Source organism: Myotis yumanensis, unplaced genomic scaffold, assembly GCF_028538775.1.
Source record: "Myotis yumanensis isolate MYYU_CA2020_CCGP unplaced genomic scaffold, mMyoYum1.0.hap1 SCAF_5, whole genome shotgun sequence".
In the NCBI taxonomy this organism is placed as follows: domain Eukaryota; kingdom Metazoa; phylum Chordata; class Mammalia; order Chiroptera; family Vespertilionidae; genus Myotis; species Myotis yumanensis.
The window spans coordinates 98,036,390-98,053,077 of record NW_027223756.1 but is presented as its reverse complement, the minus strand read 5'-3'; the positions used below and the strand labels follow the sequence as shown (position 1 = coordinate 98,053,077).

Below are 16,688 nucleotides of genomic sequence, written 5' to 3'. Positions count from 1 at the left end.
GTCCTTGATATAGGAAGACAGAAATCTCCAACTTTACTTGTTTGAGATGTCAGAGAACAGAATTCATAGGTGACAGAGCAATTGAAAAATTAAGTGGGGAAATCACCAAGAAGAGGCGGTTACAAAGGGCATGAGCATAAAAATCTGCATATGAAACCTGATCAAATCCTTGACTGAATGCTAAATTCTTGTATACAGGGGAGATTCCAGGGAACTCTGAAAACTAAGATGTAACCTAAATAGCTGAGAGGAAATTTCAGCAGCTACACGCCACAGGAGAAACAGAGCTTAAAGTTGGAATCCTGGCAATTTACGGTAATTGTCTGCTGGAACAAAATTCAACACTGCCCTAGCTAGTAGTTAGAGCATCAGCCAAAGACTGAGGGTCATGGATTCAATTCCAGTCAAGGGCATGTACCTGGGTTGCAGGTTTGATCCCTGGTTCCGGCCCAGGCACGTGGGGGAGGCAACTAATCAATGTATCTCTCCCACATAGATGTTTCTTTCTCTCCCCTCCTTTCCACTCTGTCTAAAAGTCAATGCTAAAAATATCCTCAAGTGAGGATTAACAAAAACAAACAACAACAACAAAACAAAACAAACAAACAAAAAATTCAACACTTTTCAGAAAAGTCTTTAGAAATGTGTCAACACAATGTTCAGCATATAATAAAAATTACCAGGCATATGAAGAAATATGAAAATGTGACTTGTATTCAAAGGAAAAATTGAACAGTGAATGATTACTCAAGTGTTGAAATAAGCAGAAAAGATTTAAGACAACTATAGTAAATATATTCAAATACTTAAAGGAAAGTATAGTCACAGTGGATGAATAGGTAAAAAATCTTAAAGAAATTACGACTATACAAAATATACAAATGGGAATTCTAGAAGTGAAAAAAACACACTAACAACTTAGAAATTGTTGGATGGCCTAACAGCATATTGGAGATGTCAATAAGGAAGAGTCAGTTAACATACAGAAAAGGACTGAAGAAAATAAATGTAGCCTTGGAGATTAGTGAAATAACATAAAATGAAGTGGTCTAACATACATGCAATTGGAATCCTAGAAAGGAAGAGAAAGAGAATGAGGCAGAAAAATATCTTTGAAGAAATTTTCCCAAAAGTAGTAACAATGGTAAATTTACAGATCCAAGAAGTTCAGAAGAATAAATACAAACAAAGTCATACCTAGACACATCATAATCAAGCTGCTGAAATCCAAAAAGAAAGAGTAAATCTTAAAATCAGCTAGAGAAAAATTATACATTATCTATAGTGAAACAATGATATAAATTTGACTGACTTCTTAGAAACAATGGAGGTTAGAAACATAACATACATACTCTGGAAAGTAATCTTGGTCTGTTATAGATTTTACAATATTTGCTCCCAATTAAAGTTATAATATAACCTTACTTTTTGATCCCTTTTATCATGCTGAAAAGTATTGAATGTTGATATGTAAATTTTTCTCAATAATTTTATTTTTGTGCCTTAAGAAAAACATTTCTTGAATCCCAGTATGAAAATATGTTATCACGTATTTCTTTTTATTAATTTAAATTTTTATATTAGATCTTTACTTTAACTTTATTTAATTTTGAGTGAGATAGAGTTCTAATTTTGTTTTACTTTTTCCAAATGGAGAATCAAATGTCCAAGCACCACCAATAGAACTTTCATTAATCATTCTTTGTTAAACCCTTTTTGTTGTACAACCTTTTCCTTACTTAGACCTTGACCAATACAGGAAGTAATAAACTGAGTATATCCCTAATAAATTTAATCAATATCAACAGTCATTTTGATTTCCTAAATGTTCCCATTATAAATTCATTATACATTTTGCTTTTTCTGTCATAGATGGTGGTTACATAATTTCTATATGTGGGAACTGGGAAATGCAAATCTAGTTGGAGAAGAAGGCTAGGGTTCTTGCCTTGAACTTGAGTTTGCATAGGAAGTACATTTTTAAATTAAGATTTCCTGTTTTGAGGAGAAGCATGGAAAGAAAGCTAATGGGTATTAAACCCTATACACTGGTCTATTTGTTATTTAGTTTGCTTCATTAGAAATTTACTTGCTTTCTCCTATTTGTAAATTCATTTGTCACTGCAAATATCAAATAGATACTCAGGATTCTCAGCATGCCAATCCCCCCTACCACCCAAAATTTTATTTTTCTGTTGATAATTTAACTCTTCTTTCCAAAAATTTCCCAATAATAAATTGATACTTCTGAAAAAATTATACTGTCATAACTTCTGATGTTTTCTTTTTCTAATGGGCTTGTCATAACCTTCTTAACTGGATTTATTTAATGATATAAGAGAGTAAACAAAAAGAAAAACAGTGAGAATTTCAAGAAACTTAGTGGGAACTACAATAGCATGAAACAAGAAATAGAAACAATAAAACAGAATCAGTTGGAATGAAGAATAACATATCTGACACCAAGAATACACTGGACTATGTTCATAGCAGCACAATTTACAATAGCTAAGATTTGGAAACAGCCTAAGTGCCCATCAGCAGATGAGTGAATTAAAAAACTGTGGTACATCTACACAATGGAATACTATGCCTCTATAATAGACTTTAAATCTAAGGCCATAAAAGAGACAAAGGCCACTATATAATACTAAAGGGATTGATACAACAAGAGGATATAACCCTGGGAAACATATATGCACCCAAAATAGGACCACCTAAATTTATAAAAAAGCTATTGGAGGAGTTCAAAAAAGAGATTGACAGCAATACAATAATATTAGGGGACTTTAATCCCCCCTGACATTACTGGATAGATCTTCCAGACAAAAAATCAACGAAGAAACAGAGTCTTTAAATGACACACTAGAGCAGATGGATTTAATTGACATTATAGAACATTCCACCCCAAAGCTGCAAAATATACATTCTTCTCAAGTGCACATGGAACATTCTCAAAGATAGACCACATGTTAGGACATAAAATAAGTCTTTAAAAGTTCAAGAAGATTGATATCATATCAAGCATCTTCTCAGATCACAATGGCATGAAATTAGAAATGAATTACAAGAACAACACTCAAAAACATTCAAACACATGGAGGCTAAACAGCATGTTATTAAACAATGAATGGGCTACAAATAAAATCAAGAAAGAAAGAAAAAAAACTTCCTGGAAACAAATAAAAATGAACACACAACAATCCCAAATCTATGGGACACAGTGAAAGCAGTCCTGAAAGAGAAGTTCATAGTATTACAGGCTTACTTCAAGAAACAATAAAAAGCTCTAATAAACTACCTAACACTATAACTAAAATAATCAGAAAGATAATGACAAGAAAATCCCAGAGTAAGTAGAGGGAAGGAAATATCAGAGCAGAAATAAATAACATACAGACTAAAAAAAAAAAAAAAAAATACAAAAGATCAATGAATCCAAGAGCTGGTTCTTTGAAAAGATGAGCAAGATTGACAAACCTTTAACCAGATTCAAGATAAAAGAAGAGAGGTTTAATAAATCAAATCAGAAATGAAAGAGGAGAAGTAACAACTAACATTACAAAAATACAAAGGATTGTAAGAAAATACCAAGAACACCTATATGCCAACAAATAGGACAGCATGAGCAAAATTGATAAATTCATAGAAACATACTATCTTCCCAAACTGAATCAGGAAAAATCAGAAAAACTGAATAACCAATTAACCAATGAAATGAAAGCAGTAATAATTTTAAAAAAACCACACAACTCCTAGCAAACAAATGTCTTAGGCCAGATGGCTTCACTGGTGAATTTTACAAAACATTCAAAGAACTGACACCTATCCTCCTCAAACTATTCCAAAAAATCCAAGGAAGGAATACTTCCAAGCTCTTTTTATGAAGCCAGCATTATCCTAATTCCAAAACCAGATAAAGACACTACAAAGAAAGAGAATTACAAGTCAATATCCCTGATGAACATACATGCTAAAATCCTCAACAAAATATTAGCAAATAGGATCCAACAATACATTAACAAGATCATACATCCTGACTAAGTGGGATTTACTCTGGGGATGCAAGGCTAGTACAATATTCACAAATCAATAAATGTGATATATCACATAAACAAATTGAAAGACAAAAGTCACATGATCATGTCAATAGATGCAGAAAAAGCATTCAATAAAATCCAACACCCATATTTGATAAAAAACTCTCAGCAAAGTGGGAATAGAGGGATCATATCTCAACATAATAAAGGCCATATAAGACATACCTACAGCCAACGTCATACTCAATGAGCAAAAACTAAAAGTATTCCCCCTAAGAACAGGAACAAGACAGGGATGTCCGCTTTCACCACTCTTATTCAACATAATACTGGAAGTGTTAACCACAGTGATCAGACAAGAAGAGAAAACAAGAGGTATCCAAATTGTAAAGGAGGAAGTAAAACTGTTATTATTTGCAGATGACATGATATTGTACATAGAAATCCCTAAGGACTTCACCAAAAAACTACTAGATTTAATAAGTAAATTTGACAATGTAGCAGGATACAAAATTAACACCCAGAAAATGATGGCATTTTTATACACCAATAATGATCTCTCAGAAAGACAAAGTAAAGAAACAATTGCATTTACCATTGCAACAAAAAATTAAAATACTTAGGAATAAACTTAAGCAAGGAGGTAAAAGACCAGTATTCAGAAAACTGTAGGACATTGAAAAAAGAGATAGAAAAATATATAAACAAGCAAAAGAATATATCATATGCATGGATTAGTAGAATTGACATCATTAAAATGTCCAAACTACCCAAAGCAATCTATAATTCAATGCAATTTCAAAGCATATTTCACAGAACTAGAACAAAAACTCCAAAAATGTATATGGAATCAAAATAATACCCCACATAGCTGCAGCAATCTTGAGAAAGAAGAACAAAGTTGGAGGGATCACAATACCAGATATCAAGTTATACTATAAAGCCACTATAATCAAACAGCCTGTTACTGGCACAATAATAAGTATATAAATCAATGGAACAGAACAGAGAACCCAGAAATCTACCCAAGCCATTAAGTTCAATTAATATTTGACAAAGGAGGCAAGACTATACAATGGAGTCAAGACAGTCTCTTCAATAAATGGTGTTGAGAAAATTGGACATGTACATGCAAAAAAATCAAAATAGACCACCAACTTATACCATACACAAGAATAAACTCAAAATGAATAAAAGACTTAAATTTAAGCTGTGAAATCATAAAAATCATACAAGAAAACATAGGCAGCAAAATATCAGACATCTCATGTATCGGAATGTTCATAGATACATCACTTAGGGCAGTGATGGCGAATCTTTTGAGCTCGGCGTGTCAGCATTTTGAAAAACCCTAACTTAACTCTGGTGCTGTGTCACATATAGAAATTTTTTGATCTTTGCAACCATAGTAAAGAAAAGATTTATATTTTTGATATTTATTTTATATATTTAAATGCCATTTAACAAAGAAAAATCAACCAAAAAAATGGGTGTCATAGGTTCGCCATCACTGACCTAGGGCAAGAGAAACAAAGGGAAAAATAAACAAATTGGAGTACATGAAACCAAAACACTTCTGCACAGCAAAGAAAACCAGCATCAAAATGAAAACAGAAACTGTATGGGAGAACATACTTGCCAATAATACAGCTGAGGAGGGGTTAATTTCCAAAATATTAAAGTACTCATTACAACTCAACGAAAGAAGAGGAACAATCCAATTAAAAAATGGGCAGAAGACCTGAATATACACTTCTCAAAAAAACATACATAAAGCCAAGAACATATGAAAAAATGCTCAGTCACTAATCATCAGAGAGATGCAAATTAAAATGACAATGAGGTACCCCCTCACACCTGCCAGAATGGCTATCATCAATAAGTCAACAAACAACATGTGCTGTTGAGGATATGGAGAAAAAGGTAACCTAGTTCACTGCTGGTGGGAAGGCAGACTGGTACAGCCACTGTGGAAAACATTGTGGAGTGTCCTCAAAAAATTAAAAATGGAGCTGCCATTTGACCCAGTGTTCCCACTTTTAGGAATATATCTTAAGAAGCCTGAAATACCAATCAGAAAGAATATATGCACCTCTATGTTCATAGCTAAGATCTGGAAACAGCCCAATTGCCCATGAATAGATTAAAAACAACAACCTGTGGTACATTTACACCATGGAATACTGTGTGGCTGTAAACAGAAGGATCTCTTACCCTTTGTGACAGCATGGAGGGACCTGGAGAGTATTATGCTAAGTGAAATAAGCCAGTCAGAGAAACACAAGTATCACATGATCTCACTTATATGTGGAATCTAATGAACAAAATAAATTGACAAACAAAATAGATCCAGAAACATTGAAGCATGCAGCAACCTGACGTATTTCAGAGGATATGAGCTGGTGGGGGCAGGAAGATATTAACCAAAGAACATATATGCATATATGCATATATGCATAACCCAGACAATAATGAGGTGAAGAGAAACAAAGGGGGTGAGGGGGAGAGTCTGGTGGTGGGGGTCAATTGGGAGGGGTGGGTAAGGGATATCTATAATACTTTCAAGAATAAAGGTAAATTTTTAAAAAAGCAAAACTCAAACAAACAAAAAAACAATTTCTACATTTGGTATAGATATTGATTCAGGTGTTTCACCTCCCTTCCAGATGATCTGTGACAAAGGTATAGAGAGAATTTGATTGTTATGCCTCAACTGATATTTGCAAGCAAGAAGCAAAGTTTTATTGTTTTAAAGGAATAATTTATCTGATCCAGTTATAAGATGACTTGAACCTACATTCCCACCATAACGTACATTGTAAGGGTGGAATGCCACAACTCATGAGATTTGGTGCAAGTTATTTTCTCAGGGAGGTAAGAAAGAGCAGGAAGAATAATGCTGAAGACAGAATTATCTCATCCAAGGCTTCCTTCAGCAGTGTCTGGTCACTGAGCAGTTTTCTGATAAAGAATTAGAACACAGCGGTTGTTTGGAGAATTGTGATGAGACTGCATCAATATCGTCCTGAGCCATGTTTTCATTTTTCTCCCTCTTTAACTTTTTAAGCCCTATGAGAATTTGTTGAAAAGCCTAAGCCCCCTACTCTGTCATTATAAGTTCCAGAAATCAGCTCCTAATTCCATTGTGTATTGTCTTCTAAGATAATAATTAACTGATTCTGAGTAATTTTTCCTCAAAGCCTCCTACACTTGCTGACTTTCTCACTAACCACAGTCTTGCCAATCGAAGGCATTGAGTGTATGATTATTACAAGCCTTCCTTCTCCAATTAAAATGGCACACACATGCATGCACGCAAGCACACTCTATTGTAGAGCTGTTGCTGATTTGCCTTCTTCACTTTTGTCTTTCAATCTGAATTCTGCTTATCCTGTAAGTCCTAAATCAAAGAATATCATCCCCTGAGCCTTCACAGAGGTCCCCTGGAGTGGATTTCTCACCTTCCACTATACCGCAAGTCTAGAGTAGTGCCCTTAGGTCCAGGCAAGAGGACCCCTGTCTTGGGTTTTGGCCTTTAGAGAGCCCAGATATGACTCCCTCAGCCCATGGCTCTTTCCAATGGGCAGAGTCCACAGGACTAAAAAATTAGGGTGTTATCCCTGCCTGGAGTCCACTCTCCCTCTTCTAGGTCATTCTCTGGGACCCAGAATTGTCTACCCTAAATGGCCGCACAAGTGCTTTCAGGGTGAGATGTGCCAGGGCTTCTGTAGAAATGGTTTCTCCCACTGGGTCTGGGCCTCCCCAGCACCTCCCCCAGGAGGCTGTAGCAGTTGGCCAGCCCCTCTCACTGTAACTATGTACTATGGAAAGGTGGTGATAAAAAATGCCAACACAGCCCTAGCCCATTTGGCTCAGTGCATTGCCTCTTGGACTGAAGGGTCCCAGGTTCAATTCCAGTTGAGGCACGTACCTTGGTTGCAGGCTCCATCCCAGCCCAGATCTGGGCACAAGAGGAGGCAACCAATCAATGTGCCTCTCTCACATCAATATGTTTCTCTCTCTCTGTCTCTCCCCTTCCTTCCACTTTCTCTAAAAAAAAAATCATTGGAAAAAAATATCCTCGGGTGAGGATTAACAACAAAAAAGCCAATCTGCAGATATGCAACAGAACTCCATGGAATGTGCTACTCAGGAGTTGGAGAAATATAACATAATTATCAAAAGTGGCCCATATTAAAGAGTTTGACAAGAAGTACAATCTCACCTGGCACTGCATCGTGGGGAGAAATTTCAGTAGTTATGTGACACATGAAACCAAACCCTTCATCTACTGCTACCTGGACCAAGAGGCCATTCTTCTGTTCAAATCTGGTTAAAGACATGGACTATACCACAAACCCAGTGACCCGTCCAAAGATAAGTATTGCAGCCTAAATTCTAAACACCAGAGACTGAAATCTTCAGCCTTGCCTAAAGGAACACCTTGATCTTGAACCTTTATTGTGTTATTTTCTACAAGGCATTCTCTGTACTCATTTGTTGAGATTGTAAAACAATTATCAAAACAGCTTACATTTGTATTTATTTTCTATTTCATATCTCTCTGCCCCTTGTTTTTCCTCCTCAAAATCCGTTCCTTTCTCAAAAGAAATAAAATTTGTTAAAGAACTGAAAGAACAAAACAAAACACACCTTTCAAGACCTTTAGACTTTTTTCCTGGGCTCATCAGTGTTTCTCTCTCCCTCTGTCTCTCCCCTCCCTTCTTAGGGCAGACTACATCATAGTATGTGCACCTGCAGGCCAATGGCCAAAAGGCAGCTGCCAGGATGATCAGACTGCAGTGTTCACACATATAGGCATGGCCCTTCAAGATGTGGGACAAGGGGGAGTAGGAGAAAAGGAGGAGTAGGCAGTGGCCAGGGCCAGCTCACCCACTCCAAACGTAATTCTCAGGTCATTTTGCACATGTCTCCAACTGAATACATTGTGCTTATGTCAGGTGTGGAATCTGAACCACTCTGGATTAGAAGTGTGTGTAAAGTAGCACACAAAATGAGCAGAAAGGGAAAGGGCTAATATTTATAACAAGAGTTTTAATAAGCTTCACACGATATAATCTCACTCAGTCCTAATAACCATCCTGGGGTTTTTTATTGTCTCCCTTTAAAAATTATGAAAACAAGGTTCAGAGAAGCTGAGTTTTACCCTGGTCTTACAGGATGTCAGGGTGAGCATCTTTATGATTCCACAGCCCACTCTTTCTTTACTCCACCTCCCCCTGGGTCTAACTCAACATTTTCTGGAATCTCCATGTCAACTGTTGACAAACAAAAAGTCAGCCAGATATTTCTCCAGTAAATGTGTTAATTCTGGAACAACAATGAATTGCAGTCCAGAACATGCAACCATGGCAGGCCATGTGCAAATCCACTAAAACAAAAGAGAGGAAACTTTTATGGGGAGAGGAAGAAGTTGGGAGGGCTATTACAAAGGTTCTCCCTACCCTATCCAGTTTGGCTCAGTAGATAGAGTGTAGGCCTGTGGACTGAAGGTCCAGGGTTCTATTCCCATTGAAGCATCCATCTTATATAAAAACTATTGTTTGAAATTTTAACCCTGCTATTTGGGCTTCTGTAAATACTTGCTTGCTTAAATAATAAGGAAAATAAGATTACTCCCATTTCTGAGGCCATTAAACCTTCCCCAGACGAAGTTATCAGTGCTGGCACCAGGCCAAGCCTTTGGTTGAGGTCTCAAAGCCCCAGCACATAGGGGCTCTTTAAGAACTTGCAAAGGGGACCAGAAAACCCCATATTTGGGAGACAAAGAGAGTAAAAAGGTATAAATACAGGAAACTTCCTGCGTGACTTCGCCCAGAATTCTAGAGACATTTTTCTCTGGGCCCGCACGTAATAATAATAAATGTAACTCCATCTCTCTAAGCGTTACTTGGTTCTTCTCTGGTCTTCTGTAACACCATCAAGGACATGTACTTTGGTTGCAAGCTTGATCCCTGGCCCTGGTTGGGGCATGTGTGGGAGACAACCAATCAATGTGTCCCTCTCACATCGATGTTTCTCTCTCTGTTCCCCCCTCTCTTCCACTCTCTTTAAAAATCAATGGAAAAAATATCCTTAGTTGAGGTTTAACAAAAAATAAATAAAAAATAGAGTTCTCCCTGTTGTGCTTGGCAATGATGGTAGGGCATGAGAGCTCCCCCTTCTGGCCTCCTTACTTTATTTTAAATGTGGTTTTTGTTTGTTTGTTTTTTTTTTTCCTCAACAATTCTCTAAAGAGTCCCCAATAAATGGATAGTTTCCTGTTTGTGGGTCTATGATTATTGAGGGGAAAAAATGGTTCTAAGAGTTAACTTCTCAAAGATTGATGTTTATAGGCTGAGAACTAATTTAAAAGACCTGCCTGGTAGCATACTAGTATAGGCTAGAATTAAGGAGCCACTCTTTTCAGTCTTGGCACTAGCTAGTTAGTTGCCGTGGAAGGAGAGGATTTGTGAGTATGCTTGTTCATTAGGGATGGGGACTGGGAGTTCCAAAGACTTTTGTACATACTGACCTTGCAGAGCTGAGCAATTTTCAGTCGCTTTTCTTGTCGATAACACTATTTCCCCTGTGTGCCATGGAACAGATATTAATAGAGCATGCGAATTCATGGTGTAAGGCTAATGAATATGCAACTGAACAATAATATATCCCTCTGATGGATGAGGTTTCTGAACAATAGACATTATATGCACATTTGATGAAAAAATGTAAGAGTCACACAGCATTGTAGTCCAGCCTTCTCCAACAGAGGGGACTGAATCACAGAAAGACAGCAAGTGATGTGGTAATTAGAGTGAAGCCGGGTTTACTGTCTCCTCACCCAGTGTACTTCCTGCACAATACAAAGTTCAGTTTATGGACAACCTAGCCATTTGGGTATATATTTAAAAATAATATTACAGTAAAATAAAATAATATTAAATCTAAATATTAGGTATTCAATGAAGCAGAGCCCCCTGATCCTCGCATGGGCATTCCTCCAGGACATTTTGAGGTATATTGCTAAAAAATATCTCCCTTGGAAAAGGTAATAATATTAATAAACTTCTGTTCAAGGGAAGGAATTCAAGTGCATAACAAAGTTATCTATTTGTTATAAGTTTAAGGGAACCTAGTAAATATTTTGAAAACAGTGTGTCTTATCTGAATAGATGAAAATGAAAGATGACAATGAAAGAGGTGGGAATCAGAATGCAGAAAACGTTAGCATTTTTCCAATGTTCCAAAACATATACAGCTTTATTCAGTTGTAAGGTAAGCAGAACATAGAATTTACCAGAAAAAAAGTAAACAAGTCTGGTGATGTCAGCTTTTCATGCTCCAGCTATTAATAAATCAAAGAGAATTAAAGGGAAGTAATTCTACTTTAAAGGATATATTTTCTTATGAAAACTGGAAAATAATTATGTGGCACTTCAAAAACACTAAACTATGTAAGAAACTACAGTGAAACTATACTGCTTTTTAAATATGTTTTTATTGATTTCAGAGAGGAAGGGCGAGGGAGAGAGAGATAGAAACATCAATGATGAGAGTATCATTGATAGGCTGCCTCCTGCACGCTGCCTACTGGGGTGAGAGCCCACAACCGAGGGGGCGTGTGACCTGACTGGGAATCCAACCTTGACTTCCTGGTCCATGGTTCCATGCTCAATCGCTGAGCCACACCGCCAGGCTATACTGTTTTTTAAAATCTATAGATATGCTCACTTTATCTTCCTGGAATTAGAATTTTATTACAGATTTATTTAATTTTATCTGATTTTACTTGCATCTTAAAACATCTTCAGATAATATAATTTACTTGCAGATTTGGCAGAACTACATGCTTCTTCCTGATTTTAACAGAACTTAATCCAAGTGTTCATCAAATCATATGTTTCAAGTGTACAATATTATAATACATCATCTGTAGATTGCATTGTGTCCTCATCACCCAAAGCGAGAACCCAAGCCACTCAAGGCAAGATTTAAAAAACACGGCTTTGCGCATGTGCCTGGGCTGCGGAGCACCGGTAACCGCAGGAGATCGCTACTAGCTGGGCTACTGCCTTGTTACGTCAGCGAGACCTGCAAAGTTCCTTGCCAGCTCTTGGCTGATTTCTGGGAGCTGAATATTAAAAGGGTGAAGGTGCAGTTATTGAGCAGCTGCATTTTCTTTTCTTTGCTATTTTCACTCTTTATTGTAAAGTCCCCAAGTAAAGGATAGCGAGTCAGGCGCTTGAAGACACTAGCGGTGGAGGGGTGAGTCAGCGGGTGCGACAGGACGGGGAATTGGTTCCTGGAAGAGCCGGTCCCCTCTCCCCTAGAGAGGAGGCGGCAGGGCTGCTCCTGGGACAGGAATCCCGGCAGCTCGCGTGGGGGCTCCAGGTGAGTGAGGGAGGGAGCGGGGCGCGGGCGTCTGGCCGGGCCGGGTGGGTGAAGGCAAATGGCCTGGCCCCCGCGTGAGCGGATCCCCCACTTTCCCGAGTGCCTTTGGCATTTTCCACCTGCTCTGGCCTGTATCTCCACCCCACCCTGTTTTCCTTCTATAGTCTGGGAAGTTACCTCTTAGTTAATAAGTGTGTTTTAAACCTCGTATTTAGTACCCCGAGGTGTGTATGCGGGGAAAAGGTTTCTGCTATTGCTTGTTTTTATGGCCACCTGTGAGCTCTTAAACTTGTGGTTTCACAGTAGCCTGTGTCTGGGGTCCTGCCTCAGCGCCCAATCCCAGAATCCTTAGAAGCCAAGATGGGTCCCCACTCCTCTCACTCCTGCCTGATTCCTGCGGTCGGCTTGCAGCTGTGGGAACCTAGGTTTCCTACGCTGACCCTGCCCCTCCCCCAACCCGCCCAGAATATCCAGGACATCCTCTGTCCACTGGTGTGTGGGCCGGAGTTTCACGCCTAAACATTCGCAGTGACTGCCACTTGCAAAGCCTCTTCGGCAGACTGAAGCTCCCCCTGTCCCCTCAAACCTCCCCACTGGACCCCAGCAGCCCACCTGGGTGTGGCTCGAGGCTCGAGTCCTCCGGGACCGCTGACCCTGTGGATTGGAAAGGAATCCTGGACTGACCTCGGTCGCGTTCAGCCCTGGGGACCCATCCGGCTTTGCTCGGGACCTGACTCTCAGGCCCACTCGGCTGGTGGACAAACCCATGCGCTCCGCACGCCCAAGTGTGAGTTCCTCCAGCACGAGCGTGCGCGCGGCACTGCGGTCCCCAGGACGCGGCGGTCCCTCTCCCGCCCGCCCTTCCAGGTGGCTGCAAAGCGACCTGTTCAGATGGCAGCCGGGTAGATCCTCTGTTCCACTCGCTCAGTTTGGTGAGACACACGCGCCAGCTGCAGTGGCTCCTGGCGGGCTTCGGGGATTTTAATTTCGCCGTCATCCGGCCGCCAGGAGCTGCAGTTTGGGATTTATTTGCTTCGGATTTGAACCCCGCGGTCGCGCGGAGGAGCGCGCCAGGGCGGGCTCCCAGCGGCCGGGGCATTGCGCGGAGCCCCTCCCGCGGGCCCTCTGTTGCCGCAGGGCCAGCCGCTCTGGTACCGCAGAGTCAGCCGGGCTCCCCGCCGGGTCCTCCTCGTGGAGCCCCGCACGACCTCGATCCCCCGTGACCTCGACCTCAGTGCGCCTGGCTGACACCCCGCCTTTCTCTTCGCGCTCTTTCAGGAAGACGCCGGCTGACGACCCTGGGTCTTGGTGAACAGTTCGCATCCACGTCCCCCGCCCGCGCGCCTAGAAGCTGGATCTACGGCGGGACGGCCACTCGGTGGGTAACTGCGGGCCGGCGGCAGGGTCCAGAAGTCAAAGGTCCCCACCTGTAAGAGTCGACGGCAGACCGCTGCTTGCTGGTGGGCTGTGGGGGAGACTGGCGCTGGATTTGAGAATCCCAACTGATGTGCAGAATGCTGAACCTTCTCATCAGGACGCATCAGACAGAGCGGAATAGAGGAATCGCATAATCCCGGGGCGGCATTTTGCAACTTGTCTCCTCGAGCGTGGCGCCAAGCCTCCTGTAGGTAGGGAGGGGGGGTCTGGGTCCAAAGCAGCGGGTGGAGGGCGTCCGCGGACACCCCGCTCGCCCCGCCATGTCGCCTTTCATGCCCTGCCCCTTGGCGTGGCCTTCCGAGAGTTTCCAGGGCTGGCAGGGGTTGCTTCCCATCGGCGCTCTCTCTGTCACCTCCGGCCAACCCCAGCGGGCAAGGCTCCCCCAAGCCCAGACCTTTTGACTCCCTGCTCCCTCGATCCCGCCTCCGCCCCCGCCCCCGCCCGGGGGTGGCTGTGGAGAGCCGGACCTCGCCCGGCCGGCCGGCTAGGACCATGGTGTTTCTCTCTGGAAATGCCTCAGACAGCTCCAACTGCACTCACCCGCAGGCTCCCGTGAACATTTCCAAGGCCATTCTGCTCGGGGTGATCTTAGGGAGCCTCATCATTTTCGGGGTCCTGGGGAACATACTCGTGATCCTCTCCGTGGCCTGCCACCGGCACCTGCACTCGGTCACGCACTACTACATCGTCAACCTGGCGGTGGCCGACCTTCTGCTCACGTCCACCGTGCTGCCCTTCTCCGCTATCTTCGAGATCCTGGGCTACTGGGCCTTCGGCAGAGTCTTCTGCAGCATCTGGGCGGCGGTGGACGTCCTGTGCTGCACCGCGTCCATCCTGGGGCTCTGCATCATCTCCATTGACCGCTACATTGGCGTGAGCTACCCGCTGCGCTACCCCACCATCGTCACCCAGAAGAGGGGACTCCTGGCTCTGCTCTGCGTCTGGGCGCTCTCCCTCGTCATCTCGGTGGGGCCTCTGTTCGGCTGGAGGCAGCCGGCCCCGGAGGACGAGACCATCTGCCAGATCACCGAGGAGCCCGGCTACGTGCTCTTCTCGGCGCTGGGCTCCTTCTACGTGCCGCTCGCCATCATCCTGGTCATGTACTGCCGGGTCTACGTGGTGGCCCGGAGGGAGAGCCGGGGCCTCAAGGCGGGACTCAAGACCGACAAGTCGGACTCGGAGCAGGTGACGCTCCGCATCCATCGGAAAAACGCCCCGGTAGGAGGCAGGGGGATGCCCAGCGCCAGGAACAAAGCGCACTTCTCTGTGAGACTCCTCAAGTTTTCTCGGGAGAAGAAAGCCGCCAAAACACTGGGCATCGTGGTCGGCTGCTTCGTCCTCTGCTGGCTGCCTTTTTTCTTAGTGATGCCCATAGGTAAGTCTTCACAGCATCTCATCTTAGTATTTAGGGTCTTCACCCTCTTCCTGTTCTGCTACCTCAGCTTCATGGTGGGGTTGGCCCAGAAAGGATCTGCATTTCAAACAGCAAAGCCAGGAGGGCAGTTTGGGAAGGCTTCCTCCTAGAAAAGTGAATTTCCATTCCCTTTCCACTCCAATCTCATTTATATTATGTCCCAGGGCACTGTTTCAAGTAAGGTGAAGTGGTTTCCAAGTGATGCAGATTAATTGGCCTCTTTAATAAGAGTGTCAACTTTTCTCAGTACCTTTAAACCCTCATTCAAACTGAGTCTCCACCAGCACTTAGGCAGGGTCTGTGGGATGCTATGTCCACCTCTGCTGCTAAGGACTGCACATTCTCTTCACCTAAACATATGCCCATGCTTATCTTGAACAAATGTGTAATTTGTTATTAGGTTAGGTTATTCCTAAGGGTTCATTATAATGGTCTGCTTATACTACATATCTGTGTTAATTTTATATTCTGGATTCAGTATGGAAGGAAAGTGTGGTGAGCCTCTGACAAGGAAAAAAATCATGTCTAAATCAATTTAAGTTCAACATAATGTTTCCAGTAATAAAATACTTTTCCCTTTATTTTAATAGTAAGTATTAAAGCTAACATTACTCTTATCCAAAGCATTTGGGAAGTTGCAGAAGACAAAGTTTGAAAATAATACAGTAATGTTACAAATCCAGATTTGCAAATGTTAAGTTAGCTGTTGTTAAAACTAATTAGCTCATTAGAAGGATCAGCAAGTGGATCCACTTGGAATAGTCATTTATCACTGAAAAGGCCTTCCTGAGATCCCAAAATGGTTGTTTGCTATTTTTAGTTTATGAGCTCAAATATAGACAGACCTACACACTGGTTATCCACTAACTCTAGCAAACAAAAAATTATGATAACAATTATTAAAAGCCTGTTTCCAGCACTTTAGAGCCAAATTTAAATGGTATGTACTTAAAAGTACTTTAATTTGCAATGCTGTAATAATAGCAGCTATAATTTTTTTGAGGTCCACCTCTGTTTTAGACATTTAACAAGGCTTTTTATTGCATTAATCTTTTCAACAATTCACAATGTGAGGTATGTATTGTTATCCTGAAGTTACATTGGGGGGAAGGGATTCTTCAGGTTCTAGAACTTCACTGTCTAATACCATACCCTCTGGCCACATGTGACTATTTAATGCAAATTAAAATGAAAGAAAATTAATATTCAGTTCCTCAGTCCCACCAGCCACATTTTTAGTGTTCAGTAGTCACATGTGGCCAGTGGCTATTGTTTTAGGACAGCAGAAATAGAGAATATTTCATCATTGCAGAAATTTCCTTCCAACAGAGGCCCTTCTGAGTCCTCTGCCTCACCTTCCTTTGTGTCTGTCCATTTTTATTGCTTACTCTGCTCCTGTAAGT

At 41.5% G+C, this 16,688-nt stretch overlaps 1 protein-coding gene and 1 long non-coding RNA gene across 5 annotated transcripts in view; one reads left to right on the top strand and one right to left on the bottom strand.

Moving 5' to 3' along the window:
• Window positions 1-14,481, bottom strand: part of LOC139011229 (uncharacterized) — a 106,446-nt gene extending 91,965 nt beyond the window's left edge. The window contains exons 1-2 of the long non-coding RNA XR_011471587.1: window positions 14,412-14,481; window positions 13,047-14,056 (exon numbers count right to left, since the gene is read on the bottom strand). This is a non-coding gene — a long non-coding RNA (uncharacterized lncRNA). The remainder of the gene's footprint in view (window positions 1-13,046; window positions 14,057-14,411) is intronic.
• The window catches only part of ADRA1A (adrenoceptor alpha 1A), a 117,754-nt gene continuing 114,866 nt past the window's right edge, over window positions 13,801-16,688 (top strand). For all 4 annotated transcript variants that reach the window (XM_070416635.1, XM_070416634.1, XM_070416633.1 and 1 more), the window contains exon 1: window positions 13,801-15,246. In XM_070416635.1, coding sequence (XP_070272736.1) covers window positions 14,364-15,246 — 883 coding nt within the window. In that variant the 5' untranslated portion in view covers window positions 13,801-14,363. The remainder of the gene's footprint in view (window positions 15,247-16,688) is intronic.